Source organism: Scyliorhinus torazame, chromosome 25 (genome assembly GCF_047496885.1).
Source record: "Scyliorhinus torazame isolate Kashiwa2021f chromosome 25, sScyTor2.1, whole genome shotgun sequence".
In the NCBI taxonomy this organism is placed as follows: domain Eukaryota; kingdom Metazoa; phylum Chordata; class Chondrichthyes; order Carcharhiniformes; family Scyliorhinidae; genus Scyliorhinus; species Scyliorhinus torazame.
The window spans coordinates 42,726,077-42,750,429 of NC_092731.1; the positions used below are offsets into that span (position 1 = coordinate 42,726,077).

At 55.1% G+C, this 24,353-nt stretch overlaps 1 protein-coding gene across 4 annotated transcripts in view; it reads right to left on the reverse strand.

Moving 5' to 3' along the window:
* Positions 1-24,353, reverse strand: part of LOC140402506 (pancreatic secretory granule membrane major glycoprotein GP2-like) — an 82,908-nt gene that overhangs the window by 16,907 nt on the left and 41,648 nt on the right. For all 4 annotated transcript variants that reach the window (XM_072490364.1, XM_072490362.1, XM_072490365.1 and 1 more), the window contains exons 3-4: positions 18,901-18,950; positions 4,626-4,785 (exon numbers count right to left, since the gene is read on the reverse strand). In XM_072490364.1, coding sequence (XP_072346465.1) covers positions 4,626-4,785; positions 18,901-18,934 — 194 coding nt within the window. In that variant the 5' untranslated portion in view covers positions 18,935-18,950. The remainder of the gene's footprint in view (positions 1-4,625; positions 4,786-18,900; positions 18,951-24,353) is intronic.

Here is a 24,353-nt window from a genome sequence, read left to right on the forward strand (position 1 = left end):
CGGAGTGTGTGTCCCTCACCACGGAGTGTGTGTCCCTCACCACGGAGTGAGTGTCCCTCACCACGGAGTGTGTGTCCCTCACCACGGAGTGAGTGTCCCTCACCACGGAGTGAGTGTCCCTCACCACGGAGTGTGTGTCCCTCACCACGGAGTGAGTGTCCCTCACCACGGAGTGAGTGTCCCTCACGTCGGAGTGTGTGTCCCTCACCACGGAGTGTGTGTCCTTCACCACGGAGTGAGTGTCCCTCACCACGGAGTGTGTGTCCTTCACCACGGAGTGAGTGTCCCTCACCACGGAGTGAGTGTCCCTCACCACGGAGTGAGTGTCCCTCACCACGGAGTGTGTGTCCCTCACCACGGAGTGAGTGTCCCTCACCACGGAGTGTGTGTCCTTCACCACGGAGTGTGTCCCTCACCACGGAGTGTGTGTCCTTCACCACGGAGTGTGTGTCCCTCACCACGGAGTGAGTGTCCCTCACCATGGAGAATATGTACTTCACCACGGAGTGAGTGTCCCTCACCACGGAGTGTGTGTCCCTCACCACGGAGTGAGTGTCCCTCACCACGGAGTGAGTGTCCCTCACCACGGAGTGAGTGTCCCTCACCACGGAGTGAGTGTCCCTCACCATGGAGAATATGTACTTCACCATGGGGTATGCGTCCCTCACCACGGAGTGTGTGTCCCTCACCACGGAGTGTGTGTTCTTCACCACGGAGAGTGTCCTGCACCGGTGCCAGAACCAAGATCTTCACGGCAGTCACCATCTCGCTGTGTTGACCTGGTTGTGTCGCGGGGTCAGTCTGATCTCCTCAGACAGAAGCATTCAGACTCTTCAGTCCCGGCTTTCAAACTGAGGAGTGAAGCTGACGTTCCTTCCTGATGTTCCAGATGTTTCCGTTGCAGTCCAGTGACTTGAGGTCTGACCAAGTCCAGAGGCTCCACATCTGACTGGGACTCATCATATTCCTGGCCTCCAGCAATGCTCTGAGAGGAGGCAGCCTGGGCCATCTCTGCCTCTGCCTGGTCAGAGAGACTGAGCTGCTCACCAGGTTGTGACCACACGGCATCTTTAGAACAAGATCCCCCTGAGCTAGGTATCTCTGCGCTGCTGCAGGAGGTGGATGAAAACTATTGCGGCTCTTCAATGACAACATCGGAGACCTCGCTGGTGTCAGAGCTTTCTTAGGTCTGGCTGGGAGCTCCCAGGACTACTCCCCGGTACCGGAGCCATGACTCATGTCAGGTTGGTGATATGGATGATGGTGTTCTGGCTCGTCCCTCGGTTTATTGGTCACCTCACCCTCAGCACAGGGGTGATCGACTTCCTCCCCAATTAGCTTGAGGATTCCCTCCTTGAAGTCCGCGAGGCCTTTCAGCTTGGACACCCATCCGCTCGTCTGGAATCTCTGTTTTATTGTGAGCCAGCTTGTCCTGCATGGAGACAGGTGGAGAGAGTGTGTGCTGGACGTGTGCCAGGGCGGAAGGTAACAATGCCAGGCAGCTGTGGGTGGTGAGTGGAGGTGGAGGGGTGATGAGGTGCTGACAAAGATTGGAAGAGTTGCAAATAGTGAAGAGGATTGTCAGACACGGATTGTGTCTTGGGCAAAGAAAGGGCAGATGGAATTTAATCCGGACAAGTGGCATTTTGGAAGGTCCAATGCATGTAGGAATTACACAGTAAATAGTAGAACTCTTGCGAGTACGGACACGCAGTGGGCGTACATGTCTACCAATCACTGAAAGTGGCAATGCTTGTGGATAAGGTGGTGGTTAAGACGGCAGGTTGGCCTTCATCGGTCGGGGATTGAATATAAAAATTGCCAAGTCATGTTGCAGCTGTACAGGACTTTAGTTGGGCCTCATTTGGAATATTGTGTACAATTCTGGTCGCCACATTACCAGAAGGATATGGATGCTTTAGAGAGGACAGAAGCGGTTTACGAGGGTGTTGCATTGTATTAGTTCCTCGTTAGTATAGTGGTTAGTATCCCTGCCTGTCACGCGGGAGACTGGGGTTCAATTCCCCGACGGGGAGAGTTTGTACTTTACCAAAAAAAAATTGGGAATTATTTTTTATGGGCAGCACGGTAGCCTTGTGGATAGCACAATTGCTTCACAGCTCCAGGGTCCCAGGTTCGATTCCAGCTTGGGTCACTGTCTGTGCGGAGTCTGCACATCCTCCCCGTGTGTGCGTGGGTTTCCTCCGGGTGCTCCGGTTTCCTCCCACAGTCCAAAGATGTGCATGTTAGGTGGATTGGCCATGATAAATTACCCTTAGTGTCCAAAATTGCCCTTAGTGTTGGGTGGGGTTAACATAGAACATAGAACATAGAACAATACAGCGCAGTACAGGCCCTTCGGCCCACGATGTTGCACCGAAACAAAAGCCATCTAACCTACACTATGCCATTATCATCCATATGTTTATCCAATAAACTTTTAAATGCCCTCAATGTTGGCGAGTTCACTACTGTAGCAGGTAGGGCATTCCACGGCCTCACTACTCTTTGCGTAAAGAACCTACCTCTGACCTCTGTCCTATATCTATTACCCCTCAGTTTAAAGTTATGTCCCCTCGTGCCAGCCATATCCATCCGCGGGAGAAGGCTCTCACTGTCCACCCTACCCAACCCCCTGATCATTTTGTATGCCTCTATTAAGTCTCCTCTTAACCTTCTTCTCTCCAACGAAAACAACCTCAAGTCCGTCAGCCTTTCCTCATAAGATTTTCCCTCCATACCAGGCAACATCCTGGTAAATCTCCTCTGCACCCGCTCCAAAGCCTCCACGTCCTTCCTATAATGCGGTGACCAGAACTGTACGCAATACTCCAAATGCGGCTGGACCAGAGTTCTGTACAGCTGCAACATGACCTCCCGACTCCGGAACTCAATCCCTCTACCAATAAAGGCCAACACTCCATAGGCCTTCTTCACAACCCTATCAACCTGGGTGGCAACTTTCAGGGATCTATGTACATGGACACCTAGATCCCTCTGCTCAGCCACACTTTCAAGAACTTTACCATTAGCCAAATATTCCGCATTCCTGTTATTCCTTCCAAAGTGAATCACCTCACACTTCTCTACATTAAACTCCATTTGCCACCTCTCAGCCCAGCTCTGCAGCTTATCTATATCCCTCTGTAACCTGCTACATCCTTCCACACTATCGACAACACCACCGACTTTAGTATCGTCTGCAAATTTACTCACCCACCCTTCTGCGCCTTCCTCTAGGTCATTGATAAAAATGACAAACAGCAACGGCCCCAGAACAGATCCTTGTGGTACTCCACTTGTGACTGTACTCCATTCTGAACATTTCCCATCAACCACCACCCTCTGTCTTCTTTCAGCTAGCCAATTTCTGATCCACATCTCTAAATCACCCTCAATCCCCAGCCTCCGTATTTTTTGCAATAGCCTACCGTGGGGAACCTTATCAAACGCTTTGCTGAAATCCATATACACCACATCAACTGCTCTACCCTCGTCTACCTGTTCAGTCACCTTCTCAAAGAACTCAATAAGGTTTGTGAGGCATGACCTACCCTTCACAAAGCCATGCTGACTATCCCTGATAGTTACTGGGTTATGGGGATAGGGTGGCGGTGTTGACCTTGGGTAGGGTGCTCTTTCCAAGAGCCGGTGCAGACTCGATGGGCCGAATGGCCTCCTTCTGCACTGTAAATTCTATGATAATCTATGATTGTATGGAGGGCATTAGCTACGAGTCGAGGTTAGACAAACACGGTCTGTTCTCACTGGAACGATGGAAGTTGAGAGGCGACCTGATAGAGGTCTATAAGATTATGAGTGCCATGGACAGAGTGGATAGTCAGATGCTCTTTCTGAGGGTCGGAGAGTCAAGTACTCGGGGACAGAGGTTTAAAGTGCATGGGGAAAAGTTTAGAACTGATGTGCGAGGGAGATGTTTTAAACAAAGGGTGGTAAATATATGGAACTTAATGCCTGGGGGGGGGGAGCAGGTACGTTGGTGGCAATCAAGCGGAAACTAGACAAATATATGAATAGGGTGGGAATGGAAGGATACGGACTCCGTAAGTGCAGATGGTTTTAGTTTAGGCAGGTACCAAGGTCAGCGCAGGCTTGGAGGGCCGAAGGGTCTGTTCCTGTGCTGTATTGTCCTTTGTTCTTCGAGATGCAGGGGAGGTGCAGATGTGTGTGGGAGAGGGAGTGGTGCTGGCAGTGAGTGAGCTCCCTGTGAGTGTGCGAGTGATGGGAGGAGTGACGTATACTGGCAGAACGCAAATGGTCACTCACCCTTTTCCGGCGCTGGGTGCCTGTCCTCCTCAGCAGGCTGTTAGCACTGAGCAGAGCTGTCACCGCTTTCCCTGGTGGGTCAGTGCCCCAGCTCGATGGTCTGCTCCCTGGGAGCGGGTACAGGCCCTCACGCTGCAAATCCACTGTATCTGGGAAAGATCCGCCCTTTATCTCTGTTCTATTTCCCTGGGAATCTCCCATTATTCCCCATGTTTCACTCTGCAGAAGCCACATCTTCCCTTTCCCAGTATTCCCTCCCTGCCCCATTGTTCTGAATAACGATCCCACTTTCTCTGCAGTTCCTGATGAGTTTAATCGCGTTTTCCCCTGGATCTTACCTGTTGAATCTGGACCATCCCGCGACAAGATTTCTGTCACATTGCCAATCAGCGGAACAGTTTTGATTCAGACACTTTACGCTCCTCCATGGCTGCTCCAGAACTTTGTGATTCACACACGGGTCGACAGATATGGAGACGGCAGCTGAATGACAGCAAGCTGTTTATTGTTAAAATAAAGATTAGGAAATATTACACACTGGCTCGGCTGCATTGCAACAAACTCATTTTCAACCAGTGTCTGCTATCAATCCCTGAATTGGAAGCTGGAATCTCTGCTCCTTCTCCAAACCAGTTTACTCCTCATCTCCCAGCTCCGTCTCTGGGGATCTGTGACCCTGGGGATGGAGCATGTAGAACCCAACACTGTATCTGCAGCTCAACACAAACTGTGGACATCGCAGGTGTTAAGATACCAGACAAGACACGTGGCAGGGGGTGAGGGGTGACATGATCATGGACGGAAAGGGGCCATCTGGAATGGGCTCAGTACAGGGTGGATTTAATGGAGGGAGTTAAATGGGGAGATGATGGATGGTAGAGGGGATTGGAGGCATAGGCCTCCGCTAAGGCTGGTAATATGGAACGTCCGGGGACTGAATAGAACATAGAACATAGAACGATACAGTGCAGTACAGGCCCTTTGGCCCACGATGTTGCACCGACATGGGAAGTCAAAAAACAAAAGCCATCTAACCTACACTATGCCATTATCATCCATATGTTTATCCAATAAACTTTTAAATGCCCTCAATGTTGGCGAGTTCACTACTGTTGCAGGTAGGGCATTCCACGGCCTCACTACTCTTTGCGTAAAGAACCTACCTCTGACCTCTGTCCTATATCTATTACCCCTCAGTTTAAGGCTATGTCCCCTCGTGCTAGCCATTTCCATCCGCGGGAGAAGGCTCTCACTGTCCACCCTATCTAAACCCCCAATCATTTTGTATGCCTCTATTAAGTCTCCTCGAAACCTTCTTCTCTCTAACGAAAACAACCTCAAGTCCATCAGCCTTTCCTCATAATGGGCCGGTTAAAAGGCCGGGGCTGTTCGCGTACCACAGGAGTTTTTAAGCGGGGTTGGTCTTTCTGCAGGAGATGCACCTCTGTGTGGAGGACTAGGTTAGGTTAAGGAAGGGGTGGGTCTGGCTGGATTTTCGCTCGGGGTTTGATTTCAAATCGAGGGTAATGGCAATTTTAATGAGCAAAAAAGTGGGATACGTGTGTGCAAAGGAGGTAAGGAATCTGGGTGGGAGATATGTGATTGTGAGTGGGGTATTGGAAGGGGCACCGGTGGTGTTGGTAGATGTGAATGCCCCAAATTGGGATGATGTGGCTTTTATGAAGGGGTTGCTGGCAGCAATCCCGGATTTGGACAAGAACCAGTTGTTCATAGGAGGAGATTTCAATTGTATCTTAGAACCAGGGTTGGATAGGCCGAACCTCAGGTCAGTGGGTGGGGTGTGAATGGCAAGGGCTCGGGGGGTTTATGGAGAGGATGGGTATGGTGGATCCATGGCGTTATCAGAACCCAGGGGGAAGGGAGTATTCCTTCTTCTCACACGTCCACTAGTTTTATTTGAGGATTGATTACTTTGTACTGGGTCGGGAGATTTTGGTTGGGTTGGAGAGGTCAGAGAATGTGGGGATAGTTATCTCGGAGCATGCGCCCCACTGGCTGGAGAATCGGTTCAGATCAGGACGAGAGCAGAGGCTGGGGTGGAGGTTTGACTCGTGGTTGTTGGCGGATGGAGGTTTCTGTGATAAGCTGCCGGCGGTGATTAAGGAGCATGTGGAGTTGAATCAGAATGGGGACGTGTCGACGGCTATTTGTTTAGGAAGCACTGAAGGCAGTGGTCCGGGGGTGAAATTATTTATTTTAAGGCTCGTGTGGATAGGGAAAGGAGGAAGGAACATGACCGTCTCGTGAGCAAGATAGTGGAGGTGGACAGAGAATATTCGAGGGTGCCCACTGTGGAGGGATTGGCGACGAGAAAAAAGTTGCCGGGGCACTTTGACAGGCTGACAACAGGGAGTGCGGTAGGGCAACTGCGGAGGGCAAGAGGGGTGCAATATGAGTATGGGGAGAAGGTGAGCCGCATGCTGGCGCACCAGCTGCGGAGGCAGACTGCATCCAGGGAAATATTGAAGATGTGGACTGGGGCTGGGGATGTGGTGTCAGAGACAGGGAAGATAAATGAGGCAATTAGGGAGTACAAGCAGGGTCTTTAAGAGGCAGACCCGGGGAGAGAGGAGGGGGAAATGGGCGGTGTCAGGACAAGCTGGAATTTCCCTAAGTGGAGGAAGCAAAGAGGCAGGCGTTGGAGGAGCCCCTGGGGCTGAGGGACGTGCAGGATAGTATCAGGGGTATGAAGTCGGGGAAGACCCCAGGGCCGGATGGGTACCCGGCAGAATTTTATCAGGAATTTGCGACAGACCTGGCACCACATCTGTTGGGGCGTTTGATGAAGCGCTGGAGAAGGGGGAGTTGCCGGAGACGATGACGCAGGCAGTAATCAAACTAACCCGATAAAGGGGAAGGACCCGGTGGGATGTGCGTCGTATCGGCCCATATCGCTATTGAACACGGATGTGAAAGTATTGGGTAAGTTGTTGGCGGGGAGGGTGGAGGAGTGTGTCCCGGGGGTGGTGGTAGAAGATGAAACAGGCTTTGTGAGGGGCAGGCAGCTCGCGAGTAATATCAGACGGCTGTTGAATGTGGTGATGAATCCGTCACGGGCTCTGGTACCGGAGGTGGTGGTGTCCGTGGACGCGAAGAAGGCATTTGATCAGGTGGAGTGGCAGTACTTGTTGAAGGTTTTGGGAAGGTTTGGGTTTGGGCCGAAATTTGTGGCCTGTGTACCGTTGCTGTATGTGGCACCAAGGGCGAGGATGAATGATATGAGCTCACGAAGCTTTGACTTACACAGGGGTACGAGGCAGGGGTGCCCGCTGTCGCCGCTGCTTTGCACTGGCCATTGAGCCATTGGCGATGGCTCTCAGGGGTCGGCAGAGTGGCGGGGGATTATGAGGGACAGAGGGAGCAACGGTGTCGCTCTATGCCGATGACCTTTTGCTGTATGTTTCGGATCTGTTGGAGAGTATGGGAAGGGTTATGGGCCTGTTGGGGAGGTTTGGAGGGTTCTCGGGATACAAGTTGAATGTAAGGAAATGCAGGGTTTTCCCGGTGAATGAGCTGGCACAGTGGGATAATTTAGGGGGGGTGCCATTTACGGTAGTGAGGGATAGGTTTAGGTATTTGGGGATTCAGGTAGCAAGAGAATGGAGGGGGCTCCATAAGTGGAACTTAACAAAGCTGGTGGAGGTGGCGAGCGAGGATCATCAGAGGTGGGATACGCTGAATTTAACGCTGGCGGGGAGGGTCCAAGTGGTGAAAATGAATATTCTGCCGAGATTCTTGATTATCTTTCATGCCCTCCCGATCTTTGTACCAAACGCCTTTTTTCGGAAAGTGGAATTTGTATGGACGGGGAAGGTGCCGGGGTGGGGGGGGCCCTGCTACAGAGGCAGAGGCCGCAGGTGGGGTTGGCGTTGCCGAACTTTCTTCATTATTATGGATGGGGGATGTGGACAAGGTGCGGCGGTGGTGGGAAGGAGAAGAGGGAGAGTGGGTTAGGATGGAGGAAGAATCTTGTGAGGGGTCTAGTTTGAGGGCTATGGTGACGGCAGCATTGCCAATGGCTCCGAGTAGGTATTCAGGGAGCCCAGTGGTGCAGTCCACGGTGAAGATATGGAATCAGCTGAGGAGGCATTTTAGGGTGGAAGGGATGTCGGTGCTAACACCGCTGTGCGAGAATCATGGGTTTGCGCCGGGGGGGTGGAGGTGGAGGTGGAGGGAAGTGAGGCTGGCGAAGGTGAGGGGTCTCTATTTGGAGGAGGGTTCGCCAGTCTGGAGGAGATAAGGGAGAGGGTAGAGCTGCCGAGGAGGAGTGAGTTCAGGTATCTGCAGGTTAGAGACTTTGCACGAAATGTCTGGAGGGGGTTCCCTTAGTTGCCGGGATACACCCTGCTGGAGTGACTGCTGCTTCCGGATGTGGAAGGTGAGGGGAGAATTGGGGATATAGACAAGTGGCTGGGGGAGCAGCGAGGCAAGCGGGTGGTGACGATGCTCTTTCCAAGGGTAGGAGAGTCAAGTACTCGGGGACATAGGTTCAAAGCCCGTGGGGAAAAGTTTAGAACAGATGCACGAGGCAAGTCTTTTACACAGAGGGTGGTAATTATATGGGAAGCGCTGCCTGGGAGGTACAATAGTGGCATTTAATGGGAATCTAGACAAATGTATAAATAGGGTGGGAACGGAAAGTTACGGAATCCGTAAGTGTGGGCGGTTTTCGTTTAGTCGGGCAGCATGGTCAGCACGGGCTGGGAGGGCCGAAGGGCCTGTTCCTGTGCTGTATCATTCTTTGTTCTTCACCCTCACTCCCCAAACCCTCTCTCCCCAAACCCACCCACCTTCCCTCCCTCCCCAACCCCCCCCTCCCCCCCTCCCCAAACCCCCCCTCCCCCCTCCCCAAACCAACCCTGCACTTCCCCAAAACAACCCACTGTCCCTCCCCAAACCCTCCCTCCCCAAACCCCCCCTCCCCAAACCCACCCTCCCCCTCCCCAAACCAACCCTGCACTTCCCCAAAACAACCCACTGTCCCTCCCCAAACCCTCCCTCCCCAAATACCCCCTCCCCCCACCCCCCTCCCCAAACCCACCCTACCCCCTCCCCAAACTCACCCTCCCCAAATACCCCCTCCCCCCACCCCCCTCCCCAAACCCACCCTACCCCCTCCCCAAACTCACCCTCCCCAAACACCCCCCCCCCTCCCCAAACCCACCCTGCACTTCCCCAAACCCACCCACCGTCCCTCCCCAAACCCTCCCTCCCCAAACCCCCCCTCCCCAAATCCCTCCTCCCCCACCCCCTCCCCAAACCTACCCTCCCCCTCCCCAAACCCTCCCTCCCCAAACACACCCACCTTCCCTCCCTCCCCAAACCCTCCCTCCCCAAATACCCCCTCCCCCCACCCCCCTCCCCCTCCCCAAACCCACCCTACCCCCTCCCCAAACCCACCCTCCCCAAACCCACCCTCCCCAAACCCCCCCTCCCCCATCCCCAAACCCACCCTGCACTTCCCCAAACCCACCCACCGTCCCTCCCCAAACCCTCCCACCCACACCCCACCTCCCCCTCCCCAAACCCCCTCTCCCCCCTCCCCAAACCCCCCTCCACCCTCCCCAAACCCACCCTCCCCCTCCCCAAACACACCCTCCCCCTCCCCAAACCCCCCTCCCCAAACCCACCCTCCCCCTCCCCAAACACAACCTGCCCCCCTCCACAAACCCCCCCTCCCCTCCCTCCCCAAACCCTCCCTCCCCAAATCCCCCCTCCCCTCCCCAAACCCCCCCCTCCCCCAATCCCCCCTCCCCCTCCCCAAACGCACCCTCCCCAAACCCCCCCTCCCCCTCCCCAAACCCACACTGCACTTCCCCAAACCCACCCACCGTCCCTCCCCAAACCCTCCCTCCCCACACACCCCTCCCCCTCCCCAAACCCCCCCCCACCCCAAACCCCCCCATCCCCCCTCCCCAAACCCACCCTCACCCCTCCCCAAACACACCCTCCCCCTCCCCAAACCCCCCTCCCCAAACCCACCCTCCCCCTTCCCAAACACAACCTGCCCCCCTCCCCAAACCCCCCCTCGCCTCCCTCCCCAAACCCTCCCTCCCCAAACCCTCCCTCCCCAAAACCCAGCCTTGCCCCCCAAACACTCCCTTGGCCCCCCAAAACCTACCCTTTCCCCCAGACCCTCTCTTGCCCCCCAAACAATCATTGCCCCCCCAAACCCTCCCTCGCCCCCCCCAAACACTCCCTCGCCCCCCCAAACCCTCCCTCGCCGTCCCAAACACTCCCTCGCCGTCCCAAACACTCCCTCGCCGTCCCAAACACTCCCTCGCCTCCCCAAACCCTCCCTCCCCAAATCCCCCTCCCCAAACCCCCCCTTCCCCTCCCCAAACCCCCCTCCCTAAACGCACCCTCCCCCCTCCCCAAATGCACCCTCCCCCCCTCCCCAAACCCCCCCTCCCCCCTCCCCAAACTCCCCCTCCCCCCAAACTCACCCTCCACTTCCCCAAACCCACCCACCGTCCCTCCCCAAACCCACCCTTGCCCCCCTAAACACTGCCTTGCCCCCCCAAAACCTACTCTTGCCCCCCAGACCCTCTCTTGCCCCCCAAACAATCCTTGCCACCCCAAACACTCACTCGCTCCCCCAAACCCTCCCTCGCCATCCCAAACACTCCCTAACCGTCCCAAACACTCCCTCGACCCTCCAAACACTCCCTTGCCACCCCAAAACCTACCCTTGCCCCCCAAATCCTCCCTTGCCACCCCAAACAATCCTTGCCCCCCAAACACTCCATTCACCCCAAAACACTCCCTCGCCCCCCCAAACACTCCCTCGCCCCCCCAAACCCTCACTCGCTCCCCAAACCCTCACTCGCTCCCCAAACCCTCACACGCTTCCCCAAACAGTCCCTTGCCCCCAAACCCTCACTCACCCCCAAACCCTCACACGCTTCCCCTAAACCCTCCCTTGCTCCCCCTAAACCCTCCCTCACCCCCCAAAACCTCATTCCTCCCCCAAACTCTCACACGCTCCCCAAACTCTCCCTCGCTCCCCCAACCCCTCCCTCGCTCGCCAAGCCCTCCCTCGCACCCCAAAACCCTCCATCACTCCCCAAACTCTCCATCAATCCCCCAACCCCTCCCTTGCTCCCCAAGCCCTCCCTCGCACCCCCAAGCCCTCCCTCGCTCCGCCTAAACCCTCCCTTGCTCCCCCAAATGCTCCCTCGCTCCCCCTAAACTCTCCCTCGCTCCCCAAACCCTCCCTCGCACCCCCAAACACTCCCTCGCACCCCCAAACCCTCCCTCGCACCCCCAAACTCTCCCTCGCTCCCCCAACCCCTCTCTCGCTCCCCAGGCCCTCCCTCGGCACCTCAAACCCTCCCTCGCTCCCCCCAAACCCTCCCTCGCTCTCCTAAACCCTCCCTCGCTCCCCCAAACACTCCCTCGCTCCCCCAAGCCCTCCCTCGCTCCCCCAAGCCCTCCCTCGCTCCCCCAAGCCCTCCCTCGCTCCCCCAAACCCTCCCTCGCTCCCCCAAACCCTCCCTCGCTCCTCCAAACCCTCCCTCGCTCCCCCAAACCCTCCCTCGCCCCCCCAAACCCTCCCTCGCTTCCCCAACCCCTCACTCGCCCCCAAACCCTACCTCGCTCACCCAAACCCTCACTCGCCCCCCGAACCCTCCCTCGCCCCCCCCAAACCCTCCCTCGTCCCCCATACCCTCACTCCCCCCAAACTCTCGCTCCGCCCAAACTCTCGCTCCGTCCAAACCCTCCATCTCCAAAGCCTTCCTCAGCAAACACTCCCTCCATCTCGGAACACTCCCAATCCAAACTATCCTTCCCCAGATCTTCCTTCCAAAGCCTCATTTCACACAAACTCTCCCTCCCTAAACCCTCCTGATGCCCATGATACCCCTCGCCAAGCCCTCTGCCACCACTTCCACCTCTCCACCCAAATTCTACCTCCACCCAAACTCTCCCTCCATCACCTACCACTACATCTGCCCTCCAACCACTCAAACCCTCCCTGCAGCCTCTCCCACACCTCACCTCCCTGCAGGATCCCACCTCTCCCCAGGGCATAGCTTCCCTCCACAGCGTCACACTGCCCAGTGCCCAAGCTCTCTCCAGCACCACACATCCCTCCAGCGTCTCCCTCACTCCAGTATCCCGCCTCCCTGCATCGCCTCTCCTCCCTCCAGTGCTTCCCCTCCCTGCATCACCTCCTCTCCCTCCAGCGCCTCCCCTCCCTCCAGCGCCTTCCCTCCCTCCAGCGCCTCCCCTCCCTCCAGCGCCTCCCCTCCCTCCAGCGCCTCCCCTCCCTGCAGCGCCTCCCCTCCCTCCAGCGCCTCCCCTCCCTCCAGCGCCTTCCCTCCCTGCATCACCTTCCCTCCCTGCATCACCTCCCCTCCCTGCAGCGCCTCCCCTCCCTCCAGCGCCTTCCCTCCCTCCAGCGCCTCCCCTCCCTGCATCACCTTCCCTCCCTCCAGTGCCCCCCCCCTCCAGCGCCTCCCCTCCCTCCAGTGCCCCCCCTCCCTCCAGTGCCCCCCTCCCTGCATCACCTCCCCTCCCTGCAGCGCCTCCCCTCCCTCCAGCGCCTCCCCTCCCTGCATCACCTCCCCTCCCTGCAGCGCCTCCCCTCCCTGCAGCGCCTCCACTCCCTCCAGCGCCTCCCCTCCCTCCAGCGCCTCCCCTCCCTCCAGCGCCTCCCCTCCCTCCAGCGCCTCCCCTCCCTGCATCACCTCCCCTCCCTGCATCACCTCCCCTCCCTACATCGCCTCCCCTCATTCCAGCACCTCCCCTCCCTCCCACACATACTCTCCCCCCAGCGCCTCCCCTCCCTCCATCGCCTCCCCTCCCTCCAGCGCCTCCCCTCCCTCCAGCACCTCCCCTCCCTCCATCGCCCCCCCTCCCTCCTGCGCCTCCCCTCCCTCCAGCGCCTCCCCTCCCTGCATCGCCTCCCCTCCCTCCAGCGCCTCCCCTCCCTCCAGCGCCTCCCCTCCCTCCAGCGCCTCCCCTCCCTCCAGCACCTCCCCTCCCTCCATCGCCCCCCCTCCCTCCAGCGCCTCCCCTCCCTCCAGCGCCTCCCCTCCCTCCAGCGTCTCCCCTCCCTCCAGCACCTCCCCTCCCTCCAGTGCCCCCCTCCCTGCATCGCCTCCCCTCCCTCCAGCGCCTCCCCTCCCTCCAGCGCCTCCCCTCCCTCCAGCGCCTCCCCTCCCTGCATCGCCTCCACTCCCTCCAGCGCCTTCCCTCCCTCCAGCGCCTCCCCTCCCTGCATCACCTTCCCTCCCTCCAGTGCCCCCCCCTCCAGCGCCTCCCCTCCCTCCAGTGCCCCCCCTCCCTCCAGTGCCCCCCTCCCTGCATCACCTCCCCTCCCTGCAGCGCCTCCCCTCCCTCCAGCGCCTCCCCTCCCTGCATCACCTCCCCTCCCTGCAGCGCCTCCCCTCCCTGCAGCGCCTCCCCTCCCTCCAGCGCCTCCCCTCCCTCCAGCGCCTCCCCTCCCTCCAGCGCCTCCCCTCCCTCCAGCGCCTCCCCTCCCTGCATCACCTCCCCTCCCTGCATCACCTCCCCTCCCTACATCGCCTCCCCTCATTCCAGCACCTCCCCTCCCTCCCACACATACTCTCCCCCCAGCGCCTCCCCTCCCTCCATCGCCTCCCCTCCCTCCAGCGCCTCCCCTCCCTCCAGCACCTCCCCTCCCTCCATCGCCCCCCCTCCCTCCTGCGCCTCCCCTCCCTCCAGCGCCTCCCCTCCCTGCATCGCCTCCCCTCCCTCCAGCGCCTCCCCTCCCTCCAGCGCCTCCCCTCCCTCCAGCGCCTCCCCTCCCTCCAGCACCTCCCCTCCCTCCATCGCCCCCCCTCCCTCCAGCGCCTCCCCTCCCTCCAGCGCCTCCCCTCCCTCCAGCGCCTCCCCTCCCTCCAGCGCCTCCCCTCCCTGCATCGCCTCCACTCCCTCCAGCGCCTCCCCTCCCTGCAGCGCCTCCCCTCCCTCCAGCGCCTCCCCTCCCTCCAGTGCCCCCCCTCCCTCCAGTGCCCCCCCCCTCCAGCGCCTCCCCTCCCTCCAGTGCCCCCCCTCCCTCCAGTGCCCCCCTCCCTCCATCGCCTCCCCTCCCTCCAGTGCCTCCCCTCCCTGCAGTGCCTCCCCTCCCTGCATCGCCTCCCCTCCCTCCAGTGCCTCCCCTCCCTGCAGTGCCTCCCCTCCCTCCAGTGCCTCCCCTCCCTCCCACACATACTCTCCCTCCAGCGCCTCCCCTCCCTCCAGTGCCCCCCTCCCTCCATCGCCTCCCCTCCCTCCAGTGCCTCCCCTCCCTGCATCGCCTCCCCTCCCTCCAGCGCCTCCCCTCCCTGCAGTGCCTCCCCTCCCTCCAGTGCCTCCCCTCCCTGCAGTGCCTCCCCTCCCTGCATCGCCTCCCCTCCCTCCATCGCCTCCCCTCCCTCCAGTGCCTCCCCTCCCTGCAGTGCCTCCCCTCCCTCCAGCGCCTCACCCCCCCGCCCCGCCCCTCACCCCTCCACCTTTTTGTTTGTTTGGAACGGAATACATCAGTTCTAGGTTTGGAAAGTCCATCTCCCTGCCCCTGGGTACGGGCTCTCCACAACACTTGGCTCTGTCTCAACTGGTACCTGGTTCAGGGAATAAACCAAAGTGACAACGTTTCGAGATTCTTGCCCCCAGCTGCTCAAATCCCCGATTCAGAACCTGTGTCCAAGTCCTGTGTGTGTCATTGAATCCCATATGAGACACAAACACTGGATCCTCCCCTTCTCACGGCCAAGTTCCTCTCCAGACAGGAGATATCCTGAACCCCGGCACTGGACGGGCTCCGGATTGTGCCTGCAGAGTACAGTCTCTCTGCCCCTGACCAAACTGTCTCCTATCACAAAGCTTCTTGTTCTCCAAGCACTGGAGATGGCAAACTTCACCAAGGTGCCATGCTCAGTCCCCTCTTCCACACTCCAGTCCTTCTCCTCATCCACACAGGTAACACACACCTCATTCCTGTTGGGCGAAGTCAGGGACTGAGGCTCCTCCATCACCACCTTCCCTGAAATCACACCCTCCGGTCCCTCACCGTTGGCCTGGGACTGCCCCCTGGAACTGAGTATCCAGGAAACTCTCCCATTCCCCGTGACTTCGCAATGTCCACAACTCAGACTCCAGCTCAGCAACTCGCAGCCAAAAGTTTCCTGAGCTGCAGACACTTTCTGCTGATATGTGTCCGGCGTTGCGATGTCTCCCACAGATTGCTACCTGTTGCAGTCATGACCACCACATGCCCGTCCAAGGTGACTTACTGCATTGAGAAGTCAAAGAGCTGGCTAATTTATCAACTACCGGCAAGTTATAATCTATTAGTTCAGAGACACAAGTGAGGCTGGGGAGAAAGGAAAACGAGTAAAGACCAGCAGTTTTTTCAACATTGTCCCTCAGATAAACAAAGCTGTCAGCTCCCCCGGCAAACTCTCCGACTGAGGTCATTGTGTAAACTCCCCCGGCCATCCTCAAACTCAAATCCTCTCAGATCCTTATGTCGCAATGTGCTCTGGCCCTACAATCCATGTCCCTGATCCTCAAACTCCATCCCTCCGCCCACAATCCATGTCCCTCATCCTCAACCTCCATCCCTCCGCCCACAATCCATATCCCTGATCCTCAAACTCCATCCCTCTGCCCCCAATCCATGTCCCTGATCATCAAACTCCATCCCTCCGCCCCCAATCCATGTCCCTGATCGTCAAACTCCATCCCTCCGCGCACAATCCATGTCCCTCATCCTCAAACTCCATCCATCCGCCCCTAATCCATGTCCCTGATCGTCAAAATCCATCCCTCCGCCCACAATCCATGTCCCTCATCCTCAAACTCCATCCTTCCGCTCCCAATCCATGTCACTGATCCTCAAACTCCTTCCCTCCGCCCACAATCCCTATCCCTGATCCTCAAACTCCATCCCTCCGCCCACAATCCATGTCCCTCATCCTCAAACTCCATCCCTCCGCCCCCAATCCATGTCACTGATCCTCAAACTCCATCCCCCCACCCACAATCCATGTCACTGATCCTCAAACTCCATCCCCCCATCCACAATCCATATCCCTGATCCTCAAACTCCATCCATCCGCCCACAATCCATGTCCCTCATCCTCAAACTCCATCCCTCCGCCCCCAATCCATGTCACTGATCCTCAAACTCCATCCCCCCACCCACAATCCATGTCACTGATCCTCAAACTCCATCCCCCCATCCCCAATCCATGTCCCTCGTCCTCAAACTCCATCCCTCCGCCCACAATCCATGTGACTGATCCTCAAACTCCATCCCTCCGCCCACAATCCATATCCCTGATCATCAAACTCCATCCCCCCGCCCCCAATCCATGTCCCTGATCGTAAAACTCCATCCCTCCACCCCCAATCCATGTCCCCCATCCTCAAACTGCATCCCTCCACCCACAATCCATGTCTCTGATCCTCAAACTCCATCCCTCCGCCCACAATCCCTATCCCTCATCCTCAAACTCCATCCCTCCGCCCACAGTCCATGTCCCTGATCCTCAAACTCCATCCCTCCGCCCCCAATCCATGTCACTGATCCTCAAACTCCATCCCCCCACCCACAATCCATATCCCTGATCCTCAAACTCCATTCCTCCGCCCCCAATCCATGTCCCTGATCGTAAAACTCCATCCCTCCACCCCCAATCCATGTCCCTCATCCTCAAACTGCATCCCTCCACCCACAATCCATGTCTCTGATCCTCAAACTCCATCCCTCCACCCACAATCCCTATCCCTGATCCTCAAACTCCATCCCTCCGCCCACAATCCATGTCCCTCATCCTCAAACTCCATCCCTCCGCCCACAGTCCATGTCCCTGATCCTCAAACTCCATCCCTCCGCCCCCAATCCATGTCACTGATCCTCAAACTCCATCCCCCCACCCACAATCCATGTCACTGATCCTCAAACTCCATCCCCCCGGCCCCAATCCATGTCCCTCGTCCTCAAACACCATCCCGCCGCCCACAATCCATGTCCCTGATTCTCATACTCCATCCCTCCGTCCAGAATCCATGTCCCTCATCCTCAAACTCCATCCCTTCGCCCCAATCCATGTCACTGATCCTCAAACTCCATCCCTCCGCCCCCGATCCATGTCCCTGATCCTCAAACTCCATCCCTCCACCCACAATCCATGTCCCTCATCCTCAAACTCCATCCCTCCGCTACCAATCCATGTCCCTGATCCTCAAACTCCATCCCTCCGCTCCCAATCCATGTCCCTCATCCTCAAACTCCATCCCTCCACCCACAATCCATGTCGCTGATCCTCAAACTCCATCACTCCGCTCCCAATCCATGTCCCTCATCCTCAAACTCCATCACTCCGCTCCCAATCCATGTCCCTGATCCTCAAACTCCATCCCCCCACCCACAATCCATGTCACTGATCCTCAAACTCCATCACTCCGCTCCCAATCCATGTCCCTGATCCTCAAACTCCATCACTCCGCTCCCAATCCATGTCCCTGATCCTCAAACTCCATCCCTCCGCCCACAATCCATGTCACTGATCCTCAAACTCCATCCTCCCACCCACAATCCATGTCACTGATCCTCAAACTCCATCCCCCCGCCCCCAATCCATGTCCCTCGTCCTCAAACTCCATCCCTCCGCTACCAATCCATGTCCCTGATCCTCAAACTTCATCCCTCCGCTCCCAATCCATGTCGCTGATCCTCAAACTCCATCACTCCGCCCACAATCCATGTCCCTGATCTTCAAACTCCAACCCTCCGCCCACAATCCATGTCACTGATCCTCAAACTCCATCCCCCCACCCCCAATCCATGTCCCTCGTCCTCAAACTCCATCTCTCCGCCCACAATCCATGTCCCTGATTCTCAAACTCCATCACTCCGCCCACAATCCATGTCCCTCATCCTCAAACTCCATCCCTCTCCCCACAATCCATGTCCCTCATCCTCAAACTCCATCCCTCCGCCCCCATCACAACACCCATTCCCTCCACCCAATCAGTGGAGGCCACAACCTCATCCCAACATTCGAAGCTGGGGAATGTCTTCCCGAGAGATCTCAGTAACTTCATCTTCCTCTCGTTCCCGAATTCCTTCCTAAATACACACCCTTCAATAAAACCTCTCCAAAAATCACTTTCTCGGATAAAACTGCAGTTCTTTGATCAGATCTTTGATCCGAATATCAGGAGCTGTTGGAGTGAGAGATTCACATTACACAGAAAGGGCCCTTCAGCCCATCAGGTCTGGGCCGGTCAAAAACAACCAGCTGACTATTCTAATCCCATTTCCCGGCACTTGGCCAAGAGCCGTGTCTGCCCGGGGATCACAAGCGCACATCGAAACACTTCTTAAATGTTATGAGGGTCTCTGCCTCCACCTCCCTTTCAGGCAGCGGGGTCCAAACTCCCACCACACTCTGGGTGAAAAGGTTTCCCTCACATCCCCTCTGAACCTCCTGCCCCTCACCTGAAATCTCTACCCCATGGTCATTGATCCCTCCACCAAGGGGAAAAGTCTCTTCCTCTCTACTCCATCTATTTTCCGGGGATGATGCTGAATGATCACAATTGTATTCGGTGTCCTGAATGAAGGTTACTTACTCAGATAGCCCAGAATCAACAACAACATCTTCATCTCTCTCAGTGATATTCTGTAATTGAAAATGGACAATCCACATTAGAGAAAATTACAGAGATGGGAAAATGATAGAGAATGTGAGTGAGATAGCAGACATTGAGTTTGTTTACCGATAGAGAGTGAAGTCTCTCTCTGGGAGTGGGATAGTAGACATTGAGTTTGTTTACCGATAGAGAGTGAAGTCTCTCTCTGGGAGTGGGATAGTAGACATTGAGTTTGTTTACCTATAGAGAGTGAAGTCTATCTCTTGGAGTGGGATAGTGGACATTGAGTTTATCTATCTACAGTGAGTGAAGTCTCTCTCTGGGAGTGGGATAGTGGACATTGAGTTTGTTTACCTATAGAGAGTGACGTCTCTCTTGGAGTGGGATAGTAGACATTGAGTTCATCTATCTATAGTCAGTGAACTCTCTCTCTCTCTGGGAGTGGCACAATAGACATTGAGTTTATCTGTCTGTAGTGAGTGAAATCTCTCTCTCTGGGAGTGGGAGAGTAGGCATTGAGTTTATCTATCTATAGTGAGTGAAGTCTCTCTCTGGGAGTGGGATAGTAGACATTGAGTTTACCTATCTATAGTGAATGACGTCTCTCTCTGCGAATGGGATAGTAGACATTGAGTTTATCTATCTATAGTGAGTGACGTCTCTCTCTGGCAGTGGGATAGTAGACATTGCGTTTATCTATCTATAGAGAGTGAAGTCTCTCTCTGGGAATGGGATAGTAGACATTGAGTTTATCTATCTATAGTGAGTGAAGTCTCTCTCTGGGAATGGGATAGTAGACATTGAGTTTATCTGCCTTTCGTGAACAAAGAGCAAGAACAAAGAACAAAGAAATGTACAGCACAGGAACAGGCCATTCGGCCCTCCAAGCCTGTGCCGACCATGCTGCCCATCTAAACTAAAATCTTCTACACTTCCTTGGTCCATCTTCCTCTATTCTCATCCTATTCATGTATTTGTCAAGATGCCCCTTAAATGTCACTATTGTCCCTGCTTCCACCACCTCCTCCGGCAGCGAGTTCCAGGCACCCACTACCCTCTGTGTAAAAAACTTGCCTCATACATCTCCTCTAATCCTTGCCCTTCGCACCTTAAACCTATGTCCCCTAGTAATTGACCCCTCTACCCCGGGGAAAAGCCTATGACTATCCACTCTGTCTGTGCCCCTCATAATTTTGTAGACCTCGATCAGGTCATCCCTCAACCTCTGTCGATCCAGTGAGAACAAACCGAGTTCATTCAACCGCTCCTCATAGCAAATGCCCTCCATACCAGGCAACATCCTGGTAAATCTCTTCTGCACACTCTCGAAGCCTCCACATCCTTATGGTAGTGTGGCGACCAGAATTGAACACTATACTTCCAAGTGTGGCCTAACTAAGGTTCTATACAGCTGCAACATGACTTGCCAATTCTTAGACTCAATGCCCCGGCCAATGAAGGCAAGCATGCCGTATGCCTTCTTGACTACCTTCTCCACCAGTGTTGCCCCTTTCAGTGACCTATGTACCTGTACACCTAGATCTCTCTGACTTTCAATACTCTTGAGGGTTCTACCATTCACTGTATATTCTCTATCTGCATTAGACCTTCCAAAATGCATTACCTCACATTTGTTCGGATTAAACTCCACCTGCCATCTCTCCGCCCAAGTCTCCAAACAATCTAAATCCTGCTGTATCCTCTGACAGTCCTCATCGCTATCCGCAATTCCACCAACCTTTGTGTCGTCTGCAAACTTACTAATCAGACCAGTTACATTTTCCTCCAAATCATTTATATATACTACAAACAGCAAAGGTCCCAGCACTGATCCCTGTGGAACACCACTAGTCACAGCCCTCCAATTAGAAAATCACCCTTCCATTGCTACTCTCTGCCTTCTATGACCTATGACACCGTGAGAACGTGCAAACCCCGCACAGACAGTGACCCAAGCCGGGAATCTAACCTGGGACCCTGGAGCTGTGAAGCAACAGTGCTAACCACTGTGCTAGCTTGCTGCCCGTGTCCTCCGGTACTGGCCCAGTTAAGTTTTGATGCACTAAGCGTCAAGAACCACAAAGACATGTGAGACTTTAGCCAAGGCTTTAATACACTACATAGGAAGCTTACCCGACACAGACGACCCCAGACAAAATGGGTCAGGTCTCAGAAGCTGGGTCTTATACCTAACTCCCGGGGGAGTGGCCAAGGCGGAGCTCTCCGTGGCCAGGTCAGGTTACATACAGGTGACCGAACCTCTACAGAGCTACAGTACAATACACAGGATTACACGGCCACGTTACACACAACTATTATATAACTATGTACAATGCTAGGGAAGTACAGGGGTGTATCACCACAAGTTTGCAGTGCCAGTGGGAGGAGACTTTATTAACATAGGGAAGGTCAAAGTGTCATTTGATAGCGTATCTCAAGCACATCTATCTCATTCCCATGGAAACGCAAGCTCATTTGACTGTGGTGGAAGAGATGTAGGATTGTTGTGGTTCAGAACCCACCTCCCCAATTCTGGTTATTCTCCTATCAGTTTTTAAAAAAGCCTTGTATTTATATAGCACCTTTTGTGATCACCAGAACTCACAAAGTACCTCACCTTACCCAGAACCCGGAACGCAATTGCATGCTGGCCGGACAATTAATGGGGAGGCAACGTGAAATGCATGCTGGAAAAGGGACCGTGATGTCGGAGGGAGGGTGGGGAAAGGGTGGGCACCAAGAAAAGGGAGGTGTGGGCTGGCACTTCTATTTTTAAAAAAATAATTTTTATTAAAGGTTTTCATAAAATATCAATAACAAAATGAGACAGAAAAAAGAACCCAACAGGGTTAAGTACAAAACACAATCTAAAAAAGCAACCCCCCAAACCCCTCCCCCCGTACATAAATAATAAATTAACATTAACACCCCGACTTAACACAACAGGTGTATACACCCCCTCAGACCCTCCAGTGTAAATAACATGAACAAAAAAAGTAAACCACCCCCCCCCCCCCCCCCGAGCTGCTGCCATTGACCAATGTCTATCGTTCTGCCAGAAAGTCTAAGAACGGTTGCCACTGCCTGAAGAACCCTATTACCGACCCTCTCAAGGTGAATTTCACCCTCTCCAATTTAATGAACCCTGCCATATCGCTGATCCAGGATTCCACACTTGGGGGCCTCGCATCTTTCCACTGAAGGAGAATCCTTCGCCGGGCTACCAGGGACGCAAAGGCCAGAATTCCGGCCTCTTTTGCCTCCTGCATTCTCGGCCCCTCTGCCACCCCAAATATTGCGAGCCCCCAGCCCAGTCTGACCCTGGATCCTATCACCCTCGACATCGTCCTCCCTACGCCCTTCCAAAATTCCTCCAGCGCTGGGCATGCCCAGAACATATTATTGTGATTTGCTGGGCTCCCTGAGCACCTAACACACCTGTCCTCGCCCTCCAAAGAGCCGGCTCATTCTTGTCCCGGTCATGTGTGCCCTGTGCAGCATCTTAAACTGTATGAGGCTGAGCCTCGCGCACGAAGAGGAAGAATTCGCCCTCCCTACGGCATCTGCCCACGTCCCCTCTTCGATCTCCTCTCCCAAATCCTCCTCCCACTTACCTTTCAACTCCACCACCGAGGCCTCCTCCTCATCCTGCATCACCTGCTAAGTTTCCGAGTGAAGTCTCTCTCTCTGGGAGTAGGATAGTAGAAATTGAGTTTATCTATCTATAGTGAGTGACGCCTCTCTCTGGGAATGGGACAGTAGACATTGAGTTTATCTATCTATAGAGAGTGAAGTCTCTCGTTGGGAGCGGGATAGTAGACATTGAGTTTATCTATCTATAGTGAGTGAAGTCTCTCTCTCTTGGAGTGGGATAGTAGACATTGAGTTTATCTATTTATAGTGAATGAAGTCTCTCTCTGGGAGTGGGACAGTAGACATTGAGTTTATCTATCTATAGTGAGTGAAGTCTCTCTCTCTTGGAGTGGGATAGTAGACATTGAGTTTATCTATCTATAGTGAGTGAAGTCTCTCCCTGGGAGTGGGATAGGAAACATTGAGTTTATCTATCTATAGTGAGTGAAGTCTCTCTCCGGGAGTGGGATAGGAAACATTGAGTTTATCTGTCTATAGTCAGTGAACTCTCTGGAAGTGGGATAGTAGACATTGAGTTTATCTACAGTGAGTGAAGTCTCTCTCTGGGAGTGGGATGGTAGACATTGAGTTTATCTATCTATAGTGAGTGAGGTTTCTCTCTGGGAGTGGGATAGTAGACATTGAGTTTATCTATCTCTGGTGAGTGAAGTCTCTCTCTGGGAGTGGGATAGTAGACATTGAGTTTATCTATCTATAGTGATTGAAATCTCTCTCTCTGGGAGTGGGATAGTGGACATTGAGTTTATCTATCTATAGTGAGTGAAGTCTCTCTCTGGGAGTGGGATAGGAGACATTGAGTTTATCTATCTCTGGCGAGTGAAGTCTCTCTCTCTCGGAGTGGGATAGTAGACATTGAGTTTATCTATCTCTGGCGAGTGAAGTCTCTCTCTCTGGCAGTGGGTTAGTAGACATTGAGTTTATCTATCTACAGTGAGTGAAGTGCATTACAGCCAGGTTATGCACTTTGGTCTCAAAAATGAGAAGGCTGACTATAATCTGAATGGCCATAAATTAGGAGAGGGGAGTGTGCAACGAGACCTGGGTGTCCTCGGTGCAGCAGGCGGTAAAGAAGAGAAATGCAATATAGGCCTTTATTGCGAGAGGATTCAAGTACACGAACAGGGCCTTGGTGAGACCACGCCTGGAATATTGAGTGAGATTTAACTGAATGGGCTTAATGTCCCATAGCGAAAGCAGTTAGGCTCTGGTTTCCCAACATTGAGAAACACAATGCTGTAATGTCACTCGGGTCAGATAGGGGGTCTTAGGGGGGATTGTGCGCCTGAGGCTGTACATAGCCCCATTTCCTACACTGAGCATCTCCACCCGCTGGAACTCCTCAATGTGGCGGGAGAGCAGATGCCATTTTTAAACCGTGACCTCATTTGTGGAACCCCCAACGCGATCCCCAACTCAACCCCCAATACCGAACTCACTATGCGAGGATTTCCAGGCCCATCTGTAACATCACTGGCAACCCCCCTCCCCCTCCACCCCCACCCCCCACCCCACCCCCCACCACCCGAACACCCGGGCAGGACACCCCCCCGGCCAGATCGCCACCCCATAAAATGCCAGCTTGGAACCTTGGCCAACCTGGTATCCTGGAAGTGCCTCTGCAGCTGGCAGTGCCAGCTTGTCCAGGTGGAACCAGCAGTGCCAGGGTACCACCCTACCCAAAGGACATGTACCTGGGGGCCTCCGAGCGCCTGGGAGACCCCCACGAGTGCAGCTAGTCAGCCTCACGAGTGCCAATCCCCACCCTGGAGAATGGGACA